The following is a 19,130-nucleotide window of genomic DNA, read 5'->3' as shown; positions in this document are numbered from 1 at the left end:
GACAATATTGTCATCAAACCAGCAGGTAAAGGAGGAGCCATTATCATTCAGAATAGAACAGATTACTGCAAGGAAGTGTACCGACAACTGAACAACCAGGAACACTACAGGCAACTACAAGCTGATCCGACCAAAGAACACACCTGAGAATTAAACACACTGATCAGAACTTTGGATCCAGTCCTTCAGAGCTCCCTACGCGCCCTCATCCCACGTACTTCTCGTGTAGGTGACTTCTACTGCCTTCCAAAGGTACACAAAGCCAACACACCGGGACATCCCATCATGTCGGGAAATGGGACCCTATCTGAGAATCTCTCCGGCTATGTGGAAGGCATCTTGAAACCTATTGTACAGGGGATCTCCAGCTTCTGTCGCGACACTACGGATTTCTTACAGAAACTCAGTACCCATTGACCAGTTGAACCGGGAACATTCCTCGTCACAATGGACATTTCCGCACTCTACACCAGCATCCCCCACAAGGATGGCATTGCGCCAACAGCCTCCGTACTCAACACCAACAATTGCCAGTCTCCAAACACCATTCTACAACTCATCCGCTTTATCCTCGATCATAACATCTTCACCTTTGACAACCAATTCTTCATCCAGACACACGGAACAGCCGTGGGGACCAAATTTGCACCCCAGTATGCCAACATTTTTATACACAGGTTCGAACAAGATTTCTTCTCTATGCAGGATCTCCAACCAACATTGTACACCAGGTACATTGATGACATTTTCTTCCTCTGGACCCATGGCGAGGAGTCACTGATAAAACTACACAGTGACATCAACAAGTTTCATTCCACCATCAAACTCACCATGGACTACTCTCAACTGTCTGTCTCATTCTTGGACACGTGTGTCTCCATCAAGGACAGACACCTCAGCACCACACTCTACCGCAAACCCACAGACAACCTCACAATGCTACACTTCTCCAGCTTCCACCCAAAACATATTAAAACAGCTATTCCCTATGGACAAGCCCTACGCATACACCGGATCTGCTCAGATGAGGAGGAACGTAACGGACACCTGGAAGTACTCAAGGATGCCCTCACAAGAACGGGGTACGATGCTCAACTCATCGACCGCCAGTTCCGACGTGCCACAGCAAGGAACCGTAATGACCTCCTCAGGAGACAGACACGTGCTGCAACTGACAGGGTACCCTTCGTTGTTCAGTACTTCCCAGGGGCTGAAAACTTACGCCATGTTCTTCGTGACCTACAACACATTATCAATGAGGATGAGTACCTCACCAAGACCTTCCCCACACCTCCACTACTTGCCTTTAAACAACCGCCAAACCTCAAACAGATCATTGTTCGTAGCAAACTGCCCGGCTTTCAGGACAACTCCATACAGTCCTGTCACGGTGGACGCTGCAAGACGTGTCAGATTGTGGACATAGATACCACTATTACGCGTGGGAACACCTCCCACCTTGTACGTGACAGGTACTCATGTGATTCCCCCAACGTTTATCTTAAACGTTGCAGGCAAGGATGCCCGGAGGCATGGTACATTGGGGAAACCGAGCAAAGGCTACGACAACAGATGAATGGGCACCGCACAACAATCAACAGACAGGAGGGTTCCCTCCCAATTGGGGAACACTTCAGTGGTTCAGGACATTCAGCCTCGGACCTTCGGGTGACCATCCTCCCAGGTGGACTTCGGGACAGGCAGCAGAGGAAAGTGGCCTAGCAGAGGCTGATAGCTAAGTTCGGTACCCATAGGGAGGGCCTCAACCGGGACCTTGGGTTCATGCCACATTACAGGTGATCACCATTGCACCACATACACACACACGGATATTCCTACACACACACGCTCTCACATACACACGGACACAGGTACACACAGACGCGCACACAGACACCCACACACACCCTTATAGACACACACACTCCCACACATGCACCCCCTCACAGACTTAAGACACTCTGCACTCACCACACACACACACACACACATACACTTTCTCACACTCACAACCCCCACCCCAGACAGACACACACACACAGACAGACAAAGACCCACATGCACACATATATTTTGTGTGGTGAATTTGTACTTGCAGAGTTACATTGCACTTTGCTCAAAAACTGCATACATTCATGTAGAACTCTGAGCTCAAAAACTGCATGAATTTATGTAAAACTCGGTTATCTCACTTTTTAGATTAGAATCAATCTAAACATCAGGTCATAGACAGAGAACACGGGGGGCTAACACCTTCAACATATTGTCTAGCTATCACCACTGTTAACAGCTAACCCGAGAATGCAACTTTAAAAAAAATGGTTTTGTGATTTACACATGAAAGAAGTGAAACTATCACTGTATTCTAACAGATGAAAGGCTTAACAGACAATCAATTTTTCAATGTATAATTTCAGTTACATCACACTGCAAATTTTTGCTATAAATTCTGTGTTACGATTGAGCCCTCCACAATCACCTGATGAAGGAGCGTCGCTCCGAAAGCCAGTGTGCTTCCAATTAAAGCTGTTGGACTATAACCTAGTGTTGTGTGATTTTTAACGAAGTAAATAGTGTCGAGCTGACAACCAGGTTTGGGTTTTACAGCCTATGCATTCTAGGCAGTAAGAAGCCTTGTGTTCAACTGCTTCTCGTTCTAATTTGGCTTGTTACTTTAACCATCAGAGTGCATACACTTCAATTGTAACAGTGTTTATTGACATTCCTTGCTACCTAATTCCTGTATTAGTTTGCTTACATTTAAATATCCTTTTGACCTTTGATGAATAGATAAGTCACAGGAAAACAAAGATGTATTTGCATGTACTCAAATTAAGGTGCATAGCATAAGCAAGAAACAAGGTTATGGCTTCCAACAGTGGAGTTAATTGTGAGGTGAAATTTTAGAGTCCAAGCTCCAAGCCAGCAGCCACGGAGTTCAAACAATGTTGTGGCCTCACTAACAGCTCCTGCTGTCACAGCCCCATCTCCCCTACCCTGTCTCTCACTCTTTCTGCAAGTGGGAAAACGTTTGGGAAGTGCTACTGTCGTTTAAATAAATGCAGGCGCACAACTCAAACACATTTGTCCATTTGAATCTCTTCCCATTGTCACATTGCCTTAATTAGTTCAGTACTATTCTCATGGACACCCATGACCACATTAACCTTGTTCAAAATCATAAAGAATTGCCAGATTCAATTGCTGTCTCATTTGTGGAGGTGCCCTTTCCATATTCAAACTATTCAGACAGTAGACTTGATCATTCAAAATGTCACCACTATAATTCTGCAACTAACTGCATGAATGTATCTGTTGCCACTATTCTAACTTTTAGATATGTTGCTCTATCAGGTCAATGTCAATTTGTTACTGGATGCTAGTGTAATCTTTATGCCTGATTGGTGAATGTCTAGTTTCAACACAGACACAGGCTTTGCCAAATATTCATGCAGCAGCTGAGAAAACAGCTGGTTTGTTTTTGTGGAGGTCACCACACTTTTCCTCGGGGCTTACCTCATCTGTGCATTGCATGACAGAAGATAGCCACAATGAATATGGAGGCAACATCAGTTGACCCACATGGCCAGTTCTAGCAGAGGACAGAGATGCCACAGGATAGTTGATAACCACAGACCAATTGTGTAGTCAACTAGCGATCCTTTGGTAATCATATGTTTTGAAAGTGAGCAGTTGGCACATGCAGGTAAATATTTGAGGAGACAGTATGTCCAACTGAGATATGCTTGTGGTAGGGAAAGACATTGAAATTAACTTTGCAGCCCTACACATTATGCTATGATCTAAACCAAATCTACCCTTCATGTTATCTGAGTAACTTTACTTTTTGGAACCCTTGCAAAGGGAGAAGGGTGTGTAAAGATGTCCACTTGATCTAATGTGGCAAAGTTAATTGTATGCAGATTCAATACACATTTAAATCATCAGGCCTTATTTTGTGAGGTTAAAGGCCTGGTATTCAGTAGTTCAACAAATTACATGGGAACTTGCAAGCCTCTAGGATGCTGCAATGGAGACCTGGTGCTCTCCAAGGCAAACAGAGTTTCTAAAACACTTCATGTGTTGGACCATAAATGAAAACAGACTTGCCTTCCTTCAGGCAGTTCTGTTGAAGAGTTTGATAAGCCATCTGTACTAAAAATTGTCTAACTATTGATTGAAATTCAACAGTCCTCTGTGCCACACGATCTCCCAGTACGTGATACAATCCATGTCTTCATATTGTACATGAGCACCCAGATATGAGCACAGAACAGTGGCACACCACATAGATAGAATAGCACAGCTGCTGAGTGTTCAGTGTAGAACCACAGGCTCAGTTCCTGTTTAGGTTCCTGCATAAACACCACCCGTAACAAATGGACATTATTGGTATCTGAACTGATGTTCTTAATAATTATTGTGGTGTTTATCATCCTTAGAAGGCTAAGCTGCAGGCTTTGTGCCATGCAGCATCCAGAGAATGAACCTATTATTACATGGCAGTAAGGAGTATTGATTTCATTGTAGTTTCAGACTGGGAAATGTACTTCTAATGATTTCATGTTTTGACTTCAAGATCCTGATAGCACTATAATTAAGAGTCTCCATTCCTTTGCTTAATTGTAGTATTAAGTCGTTAAAATGTGTAAGATGTCAGAAGAAAGATCTTTGGAAAGTTCAAATGGTTCTTTGTGCATGGTAGTTTTTGCCGGTTTGTTGAAACCTTGTTGTTTCATACAACCTTGGAATTCTGATCTTAAAGTCCTAACCTACCTTTCGCTCCTCGCCTACGAACTGCTTGTGACGCTCACTAGGATAAATTATTGTGGGGTGGGAATGGAAAATGAAAACAGGAATTCCAAATCACCAGGAAAAGCTTTGCAATCCAGGTCAAGATCAGCATCCTCGATGGATCATAAGATGATGAGCACTGAACAAATCCAGTGGACCTGGGGTAGCTTCATCTGTTGCAGTTTTACTGATGGCTAAAGAAGCCTACAAACGTGAGGCAGGTTCTTTTACAAATGCTGCAAAGGAAGTGGTTATCAGGAATTGTTGTGAGCTGTTACTTTCAGAGCTGAAACCCATTGGCCATACAGCCGTAGCCACTGCTGGTTGTGGTGGTTCATGCCAGTCCAGAGGTAACATCACCATTTCCCTCTACCACAGCCGGTTCTCTTGAATAGAAGAATCAATGCTTACAGCCTTCATGTCAAGCTTCTGCAGGTCCTTGATGTGGAGCTTTGGGTGTCCTGCTGCTGCTCTGGTTCCACCTTTCTCACCGTCAAGAACATTGTTGAGTATGCAAACCTCTTCATCCTTCAAATCAACCAGAACTAATGAATTCACCTCTGCCTGATAATTGCAAGTGTACTTGGGAGATTTGCTTTTGAGAGAATGGCCACATACACAGTTTTGTCCTCCTGTGAGATGCCCAGAGTGCACAGCAAAGAGTACAGTTGGAAGTTGCAGAGCTGCCTTTCTTGATCACAGTAAGTAATTCATATTTCACAGTCGCACTAGATGCTGTGAACCCAGGCTTCAGAAACTCATCTCTTGGTTCTAAGACTCAGCAATCGATAGCAATAGCAGAGCAATAGCAGAGACAGCAATAATAATAACTTAGTCATCTTTGAACAGCAGCCTGGGTCACAGTCCATTAATGGAGGCGGTTCCCCGGTTATGTTTTTTGCTTTTGGGGGCTGTCAGCTTTTTGAAATTCTGTTTGTCAAGTTTTCTAGGTTGTGGATAAAGCTGTTCACTTCTGAGCTGGATTTTACCATGTAGCTTGTACGTCTGTACTCACTCAGTGATTCTTTTTCCTCCCCACAGCTCCCACTTACTGTGTTTAACAACTACTTCAGTCTGGGTTTTGATGCCCATGTGACACTGGAATTCCATGAATCTCGGGGTATGTGCAATCCCTTCATGAATACACACTTATACTCGCAAACCCATTCACCTACACGCTAATATTCACATATGCAAACACTCATACTCACGTGCATTCACTCAACATACAGTCATGCTCACATACATACAAACACACACACACTCTCATATTTATAAGCACATGCACACAGGCCATCACATCCATACACATTTACTCACATGGAATCAGAGTTACAGAATTGTTACAATACAGAAGCAGGCCATTTGGCTCTTTGAGTTTATTCAGACTGTCTGAATCTTTGAACTTTGTATCAATCGCCTGTCTTTTCCCCATAAATCTGCACATAATTTCTATTTAACTAATGTCCAATGTTGTCTTAAGTGCCTCAATTGAACCTGGCTCCACCACATTTCCTGACAGTGCATTCCTAACTACTCACTAAGTGAAACAAGACTTTTTCACATTGCCTTTGCTTCTTTTACAAACCATTTAAAAACTGTGCCTCCTGATTCTCGATTTGTTTAAGGGCAGTAATACTATTGAGGCTGCACTGGAGGAGCTGAATTTCTCAGCTCACTGGGACTTTTTCGTCTTGTGGGTGGTACTCATTCCATGTTGAATGACTAGTTGATTTATGGGTTTTCTTTATTAGAGGCAGCACCAGCAAGGCTAGATTGGCCATAGAACATAGAACAGTACAGCACAGAACAGGCCCTTCAGCCCACGATGTTGTGCCGACCACTGATCCTCATGTATGCACCCTCAAATTTCTGTGACCATATGCATGTCCAGTAGTCTCTTAAATGTCTCCAATGACCTTGCTTCCACAACTGCTGCTGGCAACGCATTCCATGCTCTCACAACTCTCTGTGTAAAGAACCCACCTCTGACATCCCCTCTACACTTTCCTCCAACCAGCTTAAAACTATGACCCCTCGTGTTAGTCATTTCTGTCTCTGGCTATCGACTACCTATGCCTCTCATTATCTTGTATACCTCAATTAGGTCCCCTCTCTTCCTCCTTTTCTCCAATGAAAAAAGTCCGAGCTCAGTCAACCTCTCCTCATAAGATAAGTCCTCCAGTCCAGGCAGCATCCCGGTAAACCTCCTCTGAACCCTCTCCAAAGCATCCACATCTTTCCTATATTAGGGTGACCAGGACTGGACGCAGTATTCCAAGTGCGGTCTAATCAAAGTTTTATAGAGCTGCAACAAGACCTCACGACTCTTAAACTCAATCCCCCTGTTAATGAAAGCCAAAACACCATATGCTTTCTTAACAACGCTGTCCACTTGGGTGGCCATTTTAAGGGATCTACGTACCTGCACACCAAGATTCCTCTGTTCCTCCACACTGCCAAGAATCCTATCCTTAATCCTGTACTCAGCTTTCAAAATTGACCTTCCAAAATGCATCACCTCGCATTTATCCAGGTTGAACTCCATCTGCCACCTCTCAGCCCATCTCTGCATCCTGTCAATGTCCCGCTGCAGCCTACAACAGCCCTCCATACTGTCAACGACACCTCCAACCTTTATGTCATCTGCAAACTTGCTGACCCATCCTTCAATCCCCCATTCAAGTCATTAATAAAAATTACAAACAGTAGAGGCCCAAGGACAGAGCCCTGTGGAACACCACTCACCACAGGCAGAATATTTTCCTTCTACTACCACTCGCTGTCTTCTGTTGGCCAGCCAATTCTGTACCCAGACAACTACGTTCCCCTGTATCCCATTCCTCCTGACCTTCTGAATGAGCCTACCATGGGGAACCTTATCAAATGCCTTGCTGAAGTCCACATACACCATATCCACAGCTCGACCCTCATCAACTTTTCTAGTCACAACCTCAAAGAACTCGATAAGGTTTGTGAGGCGTGACCTACCCCTCACAAAGCCGTGTTGACTGCATTTAATCAAACCATGCTCTTCCAGATAGTCATAAATCCTATCCCTCAGAATCCTTTCTAACACCTTGCAGACGACAGACGTGAGACTTACTGGTCTGTAATTGCCGGGGATTTCCCTATTTCCTTTCTTGAAGAGAGGAATTACATTTGCCTCTCTCCAGTCCTCAGGTATGACTCCAGTGGAGAGCGAGGATGCAAAGATTTTCGCAAGTGGCAAAGCAATTGCATTTCTCGTTCCCCAAAGCAGCCGAGGACAAATCTGGTCCGGGCCTGGCGACTTGTCCATCTTAATGTTTGACACAATTTTCAGCACATCAGCTTCCTCTATCTCTATCCATTCCAGCATGCACACCTGCTCTTCAAAGGTTTCATTCACTACAAAGTTTGTTTCTTTCGTAAAGACAGAAGCAAAAAACTCATTTAGGGCTTCCCCTACCTCCTCAGACTCCACACACAAGTTCCCTATGCTATCCCTGATCGGGCCTACTCTTTCTTTGACCTTTCTCTTATTCCTCACAAATGCCTTTGTGTTCTCCCTAATCCGTTCTGCCAAGCCTTTCTCGTGCCCCCTCCTGGCTCTCCTCAGACCATTTTTGAGCTCCTTCCTCGCCTGCCTGTAATCCTCTAGAGCTGAGCTTGACCCAGCTTCCTCCACCTTATGTAAACTACCTTTTTCCTTTTGACGAGAAATTCCACTGCCCTCGTTATCCAAGGTTCCTTTATCTTACTACTTCTTACCTGTCTCAGAGGGACATATTTATTCATCACTTGCAACAACTGTCCCTTAAACAGTCTCCACATGTCTGTAGTGCCTTTACCATGGAACAATTGCTCCCAATCCATGCTTCCTAACTCATGTCTAATTGCATCATAGTTTCCTCTTCCCCAATTAAGTATCCTCCGATTTTGCCTAATCCTCTCCTTCTCCATAGCTATGTGGAATGTGAGGCAGTTGTGGTCACTATCACCAAAATGCTCTCCCACCACAAGATCTGATACCTGCCCTGGCTCGTTTCCGAGCACCAAGTCTAGAATGGCCTCTCCCCTCGTCGGCCTGAACACACCTTACAAAAACAGCTCCATTCAAATCTTCTGCTCGAAGGAGGTTCCAATCGATATTGGGAAAGTTAAAGTCACCCATTACAACAACCCTACTACGTCCACACTTTTCCAAAATCTGCCGACCTATGCTTTCTTCAATCTCCCTGCTGCTATTGGGCCTGTAGTAAACCCCTAACGAGGTGACTACTCCCTTGCTGTTCCTAATTTCCACCCATTCTGACTCGGTAGGCAGATCTTCCTCGACGATGGAAGCTTCTGTACCTGTGATACCCTCTCAGGTTGGTAGTCCTACACCTCCTCCTCTTTTTTCCCCCCTCCCTATTCTTTTTAAATGCTCTAAACCCTGGAACATCCAGCAACCATTCCTGCCCCGAGAAACCCATGTCTCTGTTGTGGCCACAACATCATAGCACCAGGTACTGATCCATGCTCTAAGCTCATCACTCTTATTCCTGATACTCCTTGCGTTAAAGCAAACACACTTTAACTGATCCCTTGGTTCCTTCCCAGGAAAATCCTTCCCACTAGCTGGTCTACCTCTTGCTATTGCCTCATCTCAATCAACTCTCACCTCCAGTATACAGCTCAGGTTCCCACCCCCCTGCCATACTAGTTTAAACCCTCTCGAACTACTTGAGCAAACCTTCCACCCAGGACATTGATGCCCTTCCAGTTCAGATGCAACCTGTCCTTCTTGTACAGGTCCTTCTTGCCAGGTGAGTGAAAAATTCATCATGTATATGGTTCAGCTGTGGTCAGAGAAAGAATAGAAATATTAAATACTGATTTCAGAAGACAATATAGTCATTATTGTTTAGAGTCCACAAGAACACAAGAAATGGGAGATTATGTAGAAAAATCATAGATCATTTGGCCCATCAAGCCTGCTTTACCATTCAGTGTGACCAGGCTGCGATAAGGACTTCAATTCCATTTTCCTGCTCGCTCACCATATCTTCCAATCCTGCAAGCGACCAAACATCTGTCTATCCTAAACTTAAATGTACTCAACAATAGAACATTTGCAACTCTTTAGGTCCGAATTCCATCAAATCCAGTCCAATCTTCTCTGCAGTTGTTTCTCTGTTCATCAGTGTCTAATTGAGAATGTTTATTTCGATAGCCTTGAGTACTGATTATATTTTTCCCAATTTTTCTAGAAGCAAATCCAGAACGATTTAACAGTCGATTTAGGAATAAGATGTTTTACGCAGGGGTAAGTGATACCAAATATAAAGTAAACAAATTTACTAGAAAAGCTCCACAATAAAACCTTTATGTTTATGACCACTTTTTTTACAATTTATTATCCCATGATCCCAAAAAAGATACAGGTTAGGTGGATTGGCTTTGCTAAGTTGTCCATAGTGTCCAGGGTTGTGCAGGCTAGGTGAGTTATCCATGGTAAATTTGGGGCTACGGGGAGGGGAGAGAGGAGGAGGCTGGGAACTGGGTCTGGGTAGGATGCTGTCCAGAGGGTGAATGCGAACCCAATGGGCCAAATGGCTACTTTCCACGCTAGTGATTGCATGATTCACAAAGCCACAGAAATAAGTAACAGAGGATATCTTTGAAAGTACTTCATTACTGTTTGCTATGGGCAGTCTCTAGTGTATTTTTTCTGCACTACACTAATGACTACATTTCAAAAATTTGCAAATGGCTGTACAACACTTTGGGAAATCCTTAGATCATGAAAGACCCTAAAAATTTGAACCTTGCTTCCTTTCCTTTCTTTCTCTTCTTTCCTTTCTTCTTGGAGTGTGTTACTGGCACAGGTTATTTCAGTGCCTTTGGAATCTGCATGCTAAAATGTTGTATTTCATGGCCAAGAACACCCAGATCCCTCTCTGCTGCACTTTTATGGAATCTCTGTCCCTTTAAATATTAATCTGTCTTTTCATTCTTCCTACCAAAGTGCATGACTTCATTTTTCCAACATTAAACTCCATCTGCCATGTTTTCCCATTCTCACAAACTGTTTATATCCCCTTGCATATTCCTTATCTCCTTATTACAATGTGTCCATCTGCCGATTTTTATAGCATCAGCAAATGTCGAAACATTACAATCTGCTCCCTCCTCCAAATCATTAATATAGATAATAACAAATTAAGGCCCTAGGACTGAGTCATAGAATCATACAACACACAAACAGACCCATCAGTCCAACCTCTCCATGCCAACCAAGTTTCCCAAATTAAAACTAGTCCCACTTGCCTGTGTTTGACCCATATCCCTCTAAACCTTTCCTACCTGTACCTGCATCTACCATCTCCTCTGACAGTTCATTCCATGTATGAACAATCCTGTTTGAAAAAATTGCCTCTCAGGTCCCTTTTAAATCATTCTCCTCTCACCTTAAAAATATGCCCCCTAGTTTTGAACTCACCCACCATAGGGAAAAGACTTTTGCTATTCACTTTATCTGTGCCACTCATGATTTCTAAACCTCTATAAAGTCATCCATCAATCTCCGATGCTTCAGTGAAAAAATCCCAGCCTGTCTAGCCTTTCCTTACAACTCAAACCCTCCGGTCTCGGCAACATCCTGGTAAATTTTTTCTGAGCCTTCTCAAATTTAATAATGTCCTTCCTGTGGCAGGACTACCAGAACAGTACACAGTACTCCAAAAGTGACCTCGCCAATGTCCTCTGCCTCCTCAACATGATAGCCAAACTCCTATACTCAAACACCTAAGCAATGAAGGCAAGCATGATAAATGTCTTCTTAACCAGCCTGTGGAAGCAACTTTCAATGAACAATGTACCTGAATCCCTAGGTCTCTCTGTTCAATAATACTACCCGGGGCCCTACCATTAACTGTATACGTACTGCCCTTGTTGGTTTTATCAAATTGCAATACCTCACATTTATCCAAACTAAATCGGTAACGAACCGGGACAAGTGGTGGGCTTGTTAGTGGGTGAACATTTTGGTGATGGTGACCACAATTCTGTGACTTTCACCTTGGTTATGGAGAGAGATAGGTGCGCACAACAAGGTAGATTTTACAATTGGGGGAAGGGAAATTACGATGCTGTAAGACAGGATTTGAGGAGCATACGTTGGGAGCATAGGCTGTCAGAGAAGGATGTGGTGGAAATGTGGAACTTTTTCAAGGAGCAGATACTACGTGTCCTTGATATGTATGTACCTATCAGGCAGGAAAGAAATGGTCGTGTGAGGGAGCCTTGGTTGACGAGGGAGGTTGAATGTCTAGTAAAGAGGAAGAAGGAGGCTTACATAAGGTTGAGGAAACAGGGTTCAGACAGAGCAGTGGAGGAATACAGGATAGCCAGAAGGGACCTGAAGAAAGGGATTAGGAGAGCTAAGAGAGGGCATGAAAAATCCTTGGCGGAGTGGTAGAGTCAGAATCATTGGCGACCTTTAAGCGGCATTTGGATAGGTACATGGATGGGTGCTTAATCTAGGTTAGAAGTTCGGCACAACATCGTGGGCCGAAGGGCCTGTTCTGTGCTGTATTGTTCTATGTTCTATGTTCTATGTTCTAAACTCCATGTGGCATTCCTCAGCCAGTTGGCCCAATTGATCAAGATCTAACCTTCTTCACTGTTGACTATACCACCAATTTTGATGTTATCCGCAGACTTAGTAATCATACCTCCTAAATTCTCATCCAAATTGTTTATACCAATGACGACAGCAACACTGATCCCTGCAAAACACAGCTGGTCGCATGCCTCTAGTCCGAAAAAGAACCCTCCACCAGTACCTTCTGTCTCTTACAGACAAGTCAATTTTGTATCCTGTCGGCAAGCTCTCTCTGATGTCATGTGATCAAACTTTACTAATCTACCTTTACTATCATTGGAGGCTTTACTTAAGTCCATGTAGAAGCATCTACCGCTCTACCCTCCTTAGTCCTTTTGGATTCACCCTCAAAAATTCAATCAAGTTTCTGAGACTCAGTTTGCCACCACAAAGCCTTGTTGACTATCCCTAATCAGTCCTTGCCTCTCCAATTGCATGTAAATCCTACCTCTCAGAATCCCCTCGACAACTTATCCACCACTGATGTCAGACTCACAAGTCTATAGATGCCAGACTTGACTTGCAGCCTTTCTTAAACAAAGGCACAACATTAGCCACCCTCCGATCCTCCTGCACCTCACCCATGGCTATAGATGACACAAATAACTTTGTTAGAGGTCCCATGATCCTTGTGGCACTCTACTAATTATGTCTTTCCATCTCGAAAGAAACCCATTAATCCAGACTTTCTGTTTTCTGTGTTAATCAATCTTCATTCTATGTAAACACTTTGCTCCCAATACTGTGAGCTCTGATCTTGTCAATAAACTTTTATGTGACACCTTATTGACTGCCTTCTGGAAATCCAAATACACCACATTTAATGGTCTCCCTTTTATCACCTATGTGTTATACCCTCAAAGAACTCTAGCAAGTTTGCCAAGCATGATTTCCCTTTCATAAAGCCATGTTGACTGATTGTGTTAAACTTTTCTGATTGTCTAACTGTTTCTTCCTTACTAATGGATTCTAGCACTTTCTTAATGACAGATGTTAGACTAACAGGCCTATAATTTCTTGCATTTTGTTTCCCTCTCTTGTTGAAAACAAGTGTAAGTTAGCAGTTTTCCAATCCATTGGACTCCTAATGGACCCAGTGAGTTTTGGAATGTTTTGATCAAAGCCTCCACTATTTCTGCAGCCACTTCATTTAAAATCGTTGGATGTAATTGCCCTTATTTAAATTGAGCACACTGCTTTGAGACCCAAGTTACTCTCCCTGAAACTGAATTTGAAATTCTACCACGCTGTGATCACTATCCTCTAGAGGATCTTTCATTGCAAGATCTCTTATTATTCCTACTTACACTAGATCTAAAATAACCTGTTCCTGCATAAGTTCTACAATGTACTACTCTTAAGAAACAATTCATGATGCACTGCAGAAATTCATCTTCCATGTTATCTATGTTAATCTGAGTTGTCCAGTCAATATGCATATTAAAATCACTCATACTAATTATAGTGCTCTTCTTACACACCTCCATTATTATCTGGTTTATACTTTATCCTACAATAAAACAAATTTTCAGGGGTCTGTAGACAACTCATACCTATGTGTTTATCCCCTTGCTGTTCCACCCAACTGATCCCACTTTATGATCTATATCACTGCTCAACATTGTACTGATACCTTCCTTTTTACTAATGCTTTTCCACCTCCTTTCCTTTATATGTATTCTTCCAGAAAGTTGAGTACCCTTGACTACTGAGTTCACAGGTTTGGTCACCCTGGAACCACATCTCTGTAATAGCTATCAAGATATTCATTCATTTCTATTTGTGCCATCAATTCATCTATATTGTTACAAATATTGATGCATTCAGATAAAGAACCTTAGGCTTTTGCTTTTTGCCATTGCTATTTATTAAGGTTCTAATTTCTTCTGCTTATATTTTCTGCCCCTCCCTCTCAAATTTTGATATTTCTTATCCTGCATCTCTAATCTCTCATTTCTTCTTGTTATTTAAAATTTCCCTTCAATTGAACCTGCACTAATTAGTTAAAGTCCTATGTACAGTCCTAGTTATTCAATTCATGAGGATGCTTGTCACAGTATGGTTAAAATAAAGCCTGTCCAAGTGGGACAGTTCTCTCTTTTCCCAGTCCTTGTCCCACCTTAATTGGAAACCATTTCTCCCATGCTAATCTTTGAGACACTCATTTAGATCTCGAATGTTATTTACTCTACCCTCTTGTATCTGGCTCAGGTAGTAACGGAGATTATTATCTTTGTAGTTCTGCTTTTTAATTTAGCTCCAAGCTGCTTGTAATCCCTCAGCAGACCTCTCTCCTAGTCCTAACTACATCATTGGTACCTACGTGGACCAATTCCCTTCCCACTCCCAAGTTTCTCTCCAAACCAGAAGGGATGTCCTGAACCTTGGTAGGTAGGTAGCACTGCCTTCAGGATGCTGTCTTTTGCTGAAGAGACCGGTAACTATTCCCGTTAATGTACTATCTTCTATTCCTGCTACATTTTGCTTTTCAGCCCCCACGAGTATAGTGCTTTGATGACAGTGCTGTATTCAGTTCATATGTCATCCCTGAAGATTGTGCTCTCATCTACTTCAGGAAGAAGAATCTCATTGGACAAGAGCAATGGCTGAGGTTCCTCCAGAGTTAAATTCTGGATTCCTATACCTGCCTCAGTTACATCCTCCATACACTAAATTTTATGTATGTAATCTAAGAGATGTGACTACCTCTTGAAGCATAGTGTCCAGGCACCCCTCTCTGTCTCTCCCTGTTGTGTCAGTACCTGCAGCTCGGATTCCAGTTCATCAACTGAGTTGACATTCCTCAAACAGCCAACGCTTGATGCAGCTCAGATCACTGTAGGTCACAAACATCCACCAGCTCCCACATACTATACTTGCAACACATAGGCACAGCCATCTCTATTCTATTCACACAATTAATTTGGATGTTTGATTACTTTATAAGTGAATTTCTTAACTTCACCCTTTCGGCTGTAATAGTGTCCCTGATTTAAGCCACTTGGTCAATCAAAAGAGACACGGATTAAGTACTCACCCAACAGCAACCTGTTTTCTGTAACATCATACTTCAGCTCTGACCAGGAGAAGTAGGTTGAAAGGGCTTGATGCAGCTGTTTTTATCTCCTGCCACTAACCTTCTCCTGCAGGTCTGCTGTACCAGTCTGCTTCACAGTGATGCTGACTGGCTACACCATTCACTATAGTCCATTCACTTTCCTCATTCAAGCCATTAATATATATTGTAAATCATTGCAACCACTATTTACAGGTTGCCATCCTGAAAATGTCCCTTTACCTGTCTTCTATTAGTTAGTCAATCCTCTGTCCATATTAATGGTCTCCACTGCCATGCTCTCTTATCATCTTAACTAGCCTAGTGTTTAGAACCTTATCAAACACTTTCTGAAAATTTACTTATATTGCATCCACTGCTTCCCATTAATTATCCTGCTTTTGCCATCTCAAAACATTTCAGTAAACTTATCAGATATAATTTCCCCTTCGTGAAGCCATGCTGACTTTGCTTGATCATATTATGTATATCTAAATGCTCTGCTCTTCCGTCCTTTAGAATAGTCTAACATTTTCCTAATAACAGACATTAAGCCAACTGGCCTGTAGTAACTGTTTTTTGTCTCCTTCCCTTTTTAAGTAAAGGTATTACATTGTAAGTTTTCCAATTCTCTGGAACTTTTCTAAGGGTCTAAAGATTTTTGGAAAGCTACTGCTATTGCATCCAGTATTTCTGTAGCTTCTTCATTTAATATCCTAGGATGCCTCCCAACAGGTCCGGTTAGTTTTCCTATCATTTTATTTCTAGTGATAGTTATTGTATTTATTCCTTCTGCTCTTTTTGCCTGTTGAATATTTAATATAATTGGAAAACTATTGGTGTCTTCTACTGTGAAGACTGATGCAAGTATGTGTTCAGCTACTATGCCATTTCCCAGTTCCCCGTTATTATTTCTCCAGACTCATTCTCTAAGGGGTCTATATTAACTTTGACCTCTTGCTGACTTTTTATATATTTAAAGAAGTTCTTGCTATCCATCTTGATATTATTTGTAAGTGTACCCTCATAGCTTATCTTCTCCCTTTTTATCAATTTGTTGTTGATCTTTTGTTGGTTTTTAAAACCTTCCCACTCCTCTGGCTTACTACAGGTATTTGCCACATTGCATATTTTCTCTTCTTTCAATATGGTTGGTTTATCCCCTTCCTAGAATCATTTTTCCTCACTAGGATACATCTTCATTGTGAGTCATAACCTTTTTTTCCTGAAATATCTACCATTTTTTCAAAACTGTCTTTGCTGCTAAACCTCTTCTCCAGTCCGCTCCAGCCAGCTCTGCCCTCATTTCTTTATAATATCCCTATTTGTACTTATCACAATTGTTTCCGAACAAAGTTTCTCACTCTCAAACTGAATAATAAATTCTATCATGTTATAGTCACTGTTTCTGAGGGGATCTTTTATTTTGACATGTGTATACATCATCAGAATAATGTGAGCTCTGGTTGAATCCACCAAATATTGTTATAGGAGACTGTTCTAAATGCACTTTGAATTTTTCTTCATTTCTACCTCTGCCAATCTGATTGTCCCAACCTACATAAGGATTAAAGTCATCCATGAGTATTGTGCTTTTTTTTTAACATTCCCTCATTATCTTTTGAATTATTCTCTATCCTTTATATAGTTTATGTTGGAGGGCCTGTAGATTACTAAAATCTGTGACTTCTTTCTTTTTTATTTCTCACGTCCAAGATTATTTCTTGCTTATTCCATCCCATACTAACAGTGTTGTTCACCGCCCTTTCCTTCCTCTCTGTCCTTTTGAAAAGTCACATACCCGTGAGTACTTAGTTCCCAGCTTTGATCTACTTGTAACCTCTCAGTCTACTTCACTGGGCTGCTGATCTATTGCACACTCATCCCTGTCTGCTTCACTCTGTTGGTTGTTACTCCCATCTCCAGTTTCTTCTTTAAAATTTCTGAAGGTGCTGACTGTTGTTGAGGCTTCCATGTTGCAGCATGGGCCCCTGGAATATCACGCTGGTCCATTTGGCTCAGTATTGCATCAGGTCCATTGGATCCAGATCTCAGCACAATTAACTCTCACATTCATTCACAGGTTGTGAACATATGTCACAAGGTCTGCATTTGTTTCCATCCTTAATTCCTGAGAAAATCATTAAACACCATTCTTCACATTGGTGTGGAGCTGGAGTCAGACTTGGATAAAAACAGCAGCTTTCCCTCCATGCTGGATGCTTGCAACAATCCAACAGCTTCCAGCTCCCTTTTACTGAATACGTAGAAGAACAGTCTTTGCCAGCAGTTTGGACGAGCAGTCTAATTAGTACCACTCCATCTCTCTTTCCTCCTATCCATGCAAATGTTTCTCTTTAAGTATTTACTTCATTCCCTTTTGAAAGCTACAATTGAATTTGTACCTATTATCCTATTAACCAGCGCATTTCCAATCCAAATTATTTACCTTCATATAGTCATAGCGTTGTACAGAACATAAAGAAGCTCTTCAGTTCATTGTATCCATACCAGCTTACAAGCACCTACCTATTCGAATCCCATTTTCCAACACTTAGCCTGTGGCCTTGTACACGTAGCTTTTCAAGTGTTCATCAAATTACTTATTATATTTGTGATAATTTCCACCTCTAACCATCTATTAGGCAGTGAGTTCCATTTACCCACTACCATGTGCTATTCGCCAATGTCCATGATGGAATTTAAACACAGATACTCTAGAACTATGGAAAAATCAAGCCTCCAGTTCAGAGGGTCTGGTTTAACTGTCACTTCAAAATAATAGTCATTTTTGCCTCAGCGTTGTACAACAGCTTTGGTGACTTTCAAACAGGAGGCTCTGGACATTTAGGATGTAACCCTCTGTTCCAGAGTCAATTACTAGCAATGCACAGGTTCTGGCTGTTCAGAGAAAAATAGAGAAGGGACATTGTACTCCTTCCCAGGATATACTTTGCTTGTTAATGTTTGTGATGTTTTCTTTCAGGCAGCTTTTTCCGACTTTCTGCAGAGAAGCTCTCGAGATTTATCCAAACATGTTAGAGTGGTGGTAAGTTTTATCTCATACAGTCAGATATTCAGCTGTAAACAAACACATGATGGAGTGTAGAAATTGCTAATTAGGAAAACTGTAATCAATTCTTTTGAGGTGAAATCTCTGCTTTTCAATTTTATCTCTTAAGAAATGGACCCCATGAGATTGATTTGGTTTTGGTTTTGTAGCCTCATTTATCTGAATTGAAACTTTTAGTGATCTCACACTGCTGCCTCATAGCACCAGGACCCAGGTTCGATTCAAACCTTGAGTGACTATCTCCACTGACCGTGGAGTTTGCATGGGTTTCTGCTGCGTGCTGCAGTTTTTCCCACAATCCAAAGATGTGCAGGTTAGGTGGATTGGCCATGCTAATAAAAAAAAATGCACCATAGTGTCTAGGGATGTGGAGGTTAGGTTGGTTGTCCATGGTTACAAACCCCATGCAATGTTAAAGGGATTTGAGTTTGGCAGTTGTAGATCCAGGTGGGATTCTGTTCAGAGGCTGGTACAGAATCACAAGGCCAAGCAACCCCTTTCTGCATATAGGGATTCTATGATTCTACTCACATCCTGGCCATGAGACTTAAATTCAGGTGTCATACTTAAAAAAA

At 42.1% G+C, this 19,130-nt stretch overlaps 1 protein-coding gene across 7 annotated transcripts in view; it reads left to right on the top strand.

Annotated features, from left to right (window-relative positions):
- Positions 1-19,130, top strand: part of dgki (diacylglycerol kinase, iota) — a 235,012-nt gene that overhangs the window by 145,807 nt on the left and 70,075 nt on the right. For all 7 annotated transcript variants that reach the window (XM_072552477.1, XM_072552472.1, XM_072552476.1 and 4 more), the window contains 3 exons: positions 5,836-5,914; positions 10,032-10,087; positions 18,469-18,531. In XM_072552477.1, coding sequence (XP_072408578.1) covers positions 5,836-5,914; positions 10,032-10,087; positions 18,469-18,531 — 198 coding nt within the window. The remainder of the gene's footprint in view (positions 1-5,835; positions 5,915-10,031; positions 10,088-18,468; positions 18,532-19,130) is intronic.

The sequence above is a fragment of the Chiloscyllium punctatum genome, chromosome 32 (genome assembly GCF_047496795.1).
Source record: "Chiloscyllium punctatum isolate Juve2018m chromosome 32, sChiPun1.3, whole genome shotgun sequence".
In the NCBI taxonomy this organism is placed as follows: Eukaryota; Metazoa; Chordata; class Chondrichthyes; order Orectolobiformes; family Hemiscylliidae; genus Chiloscyllium; species Chiloscyllium punctatum.
The sequence above is the reverse complement of the archived record's forward strand: the minus strand, read 5'-3'. Positions and strand labels throughout refer to the sequence as shown.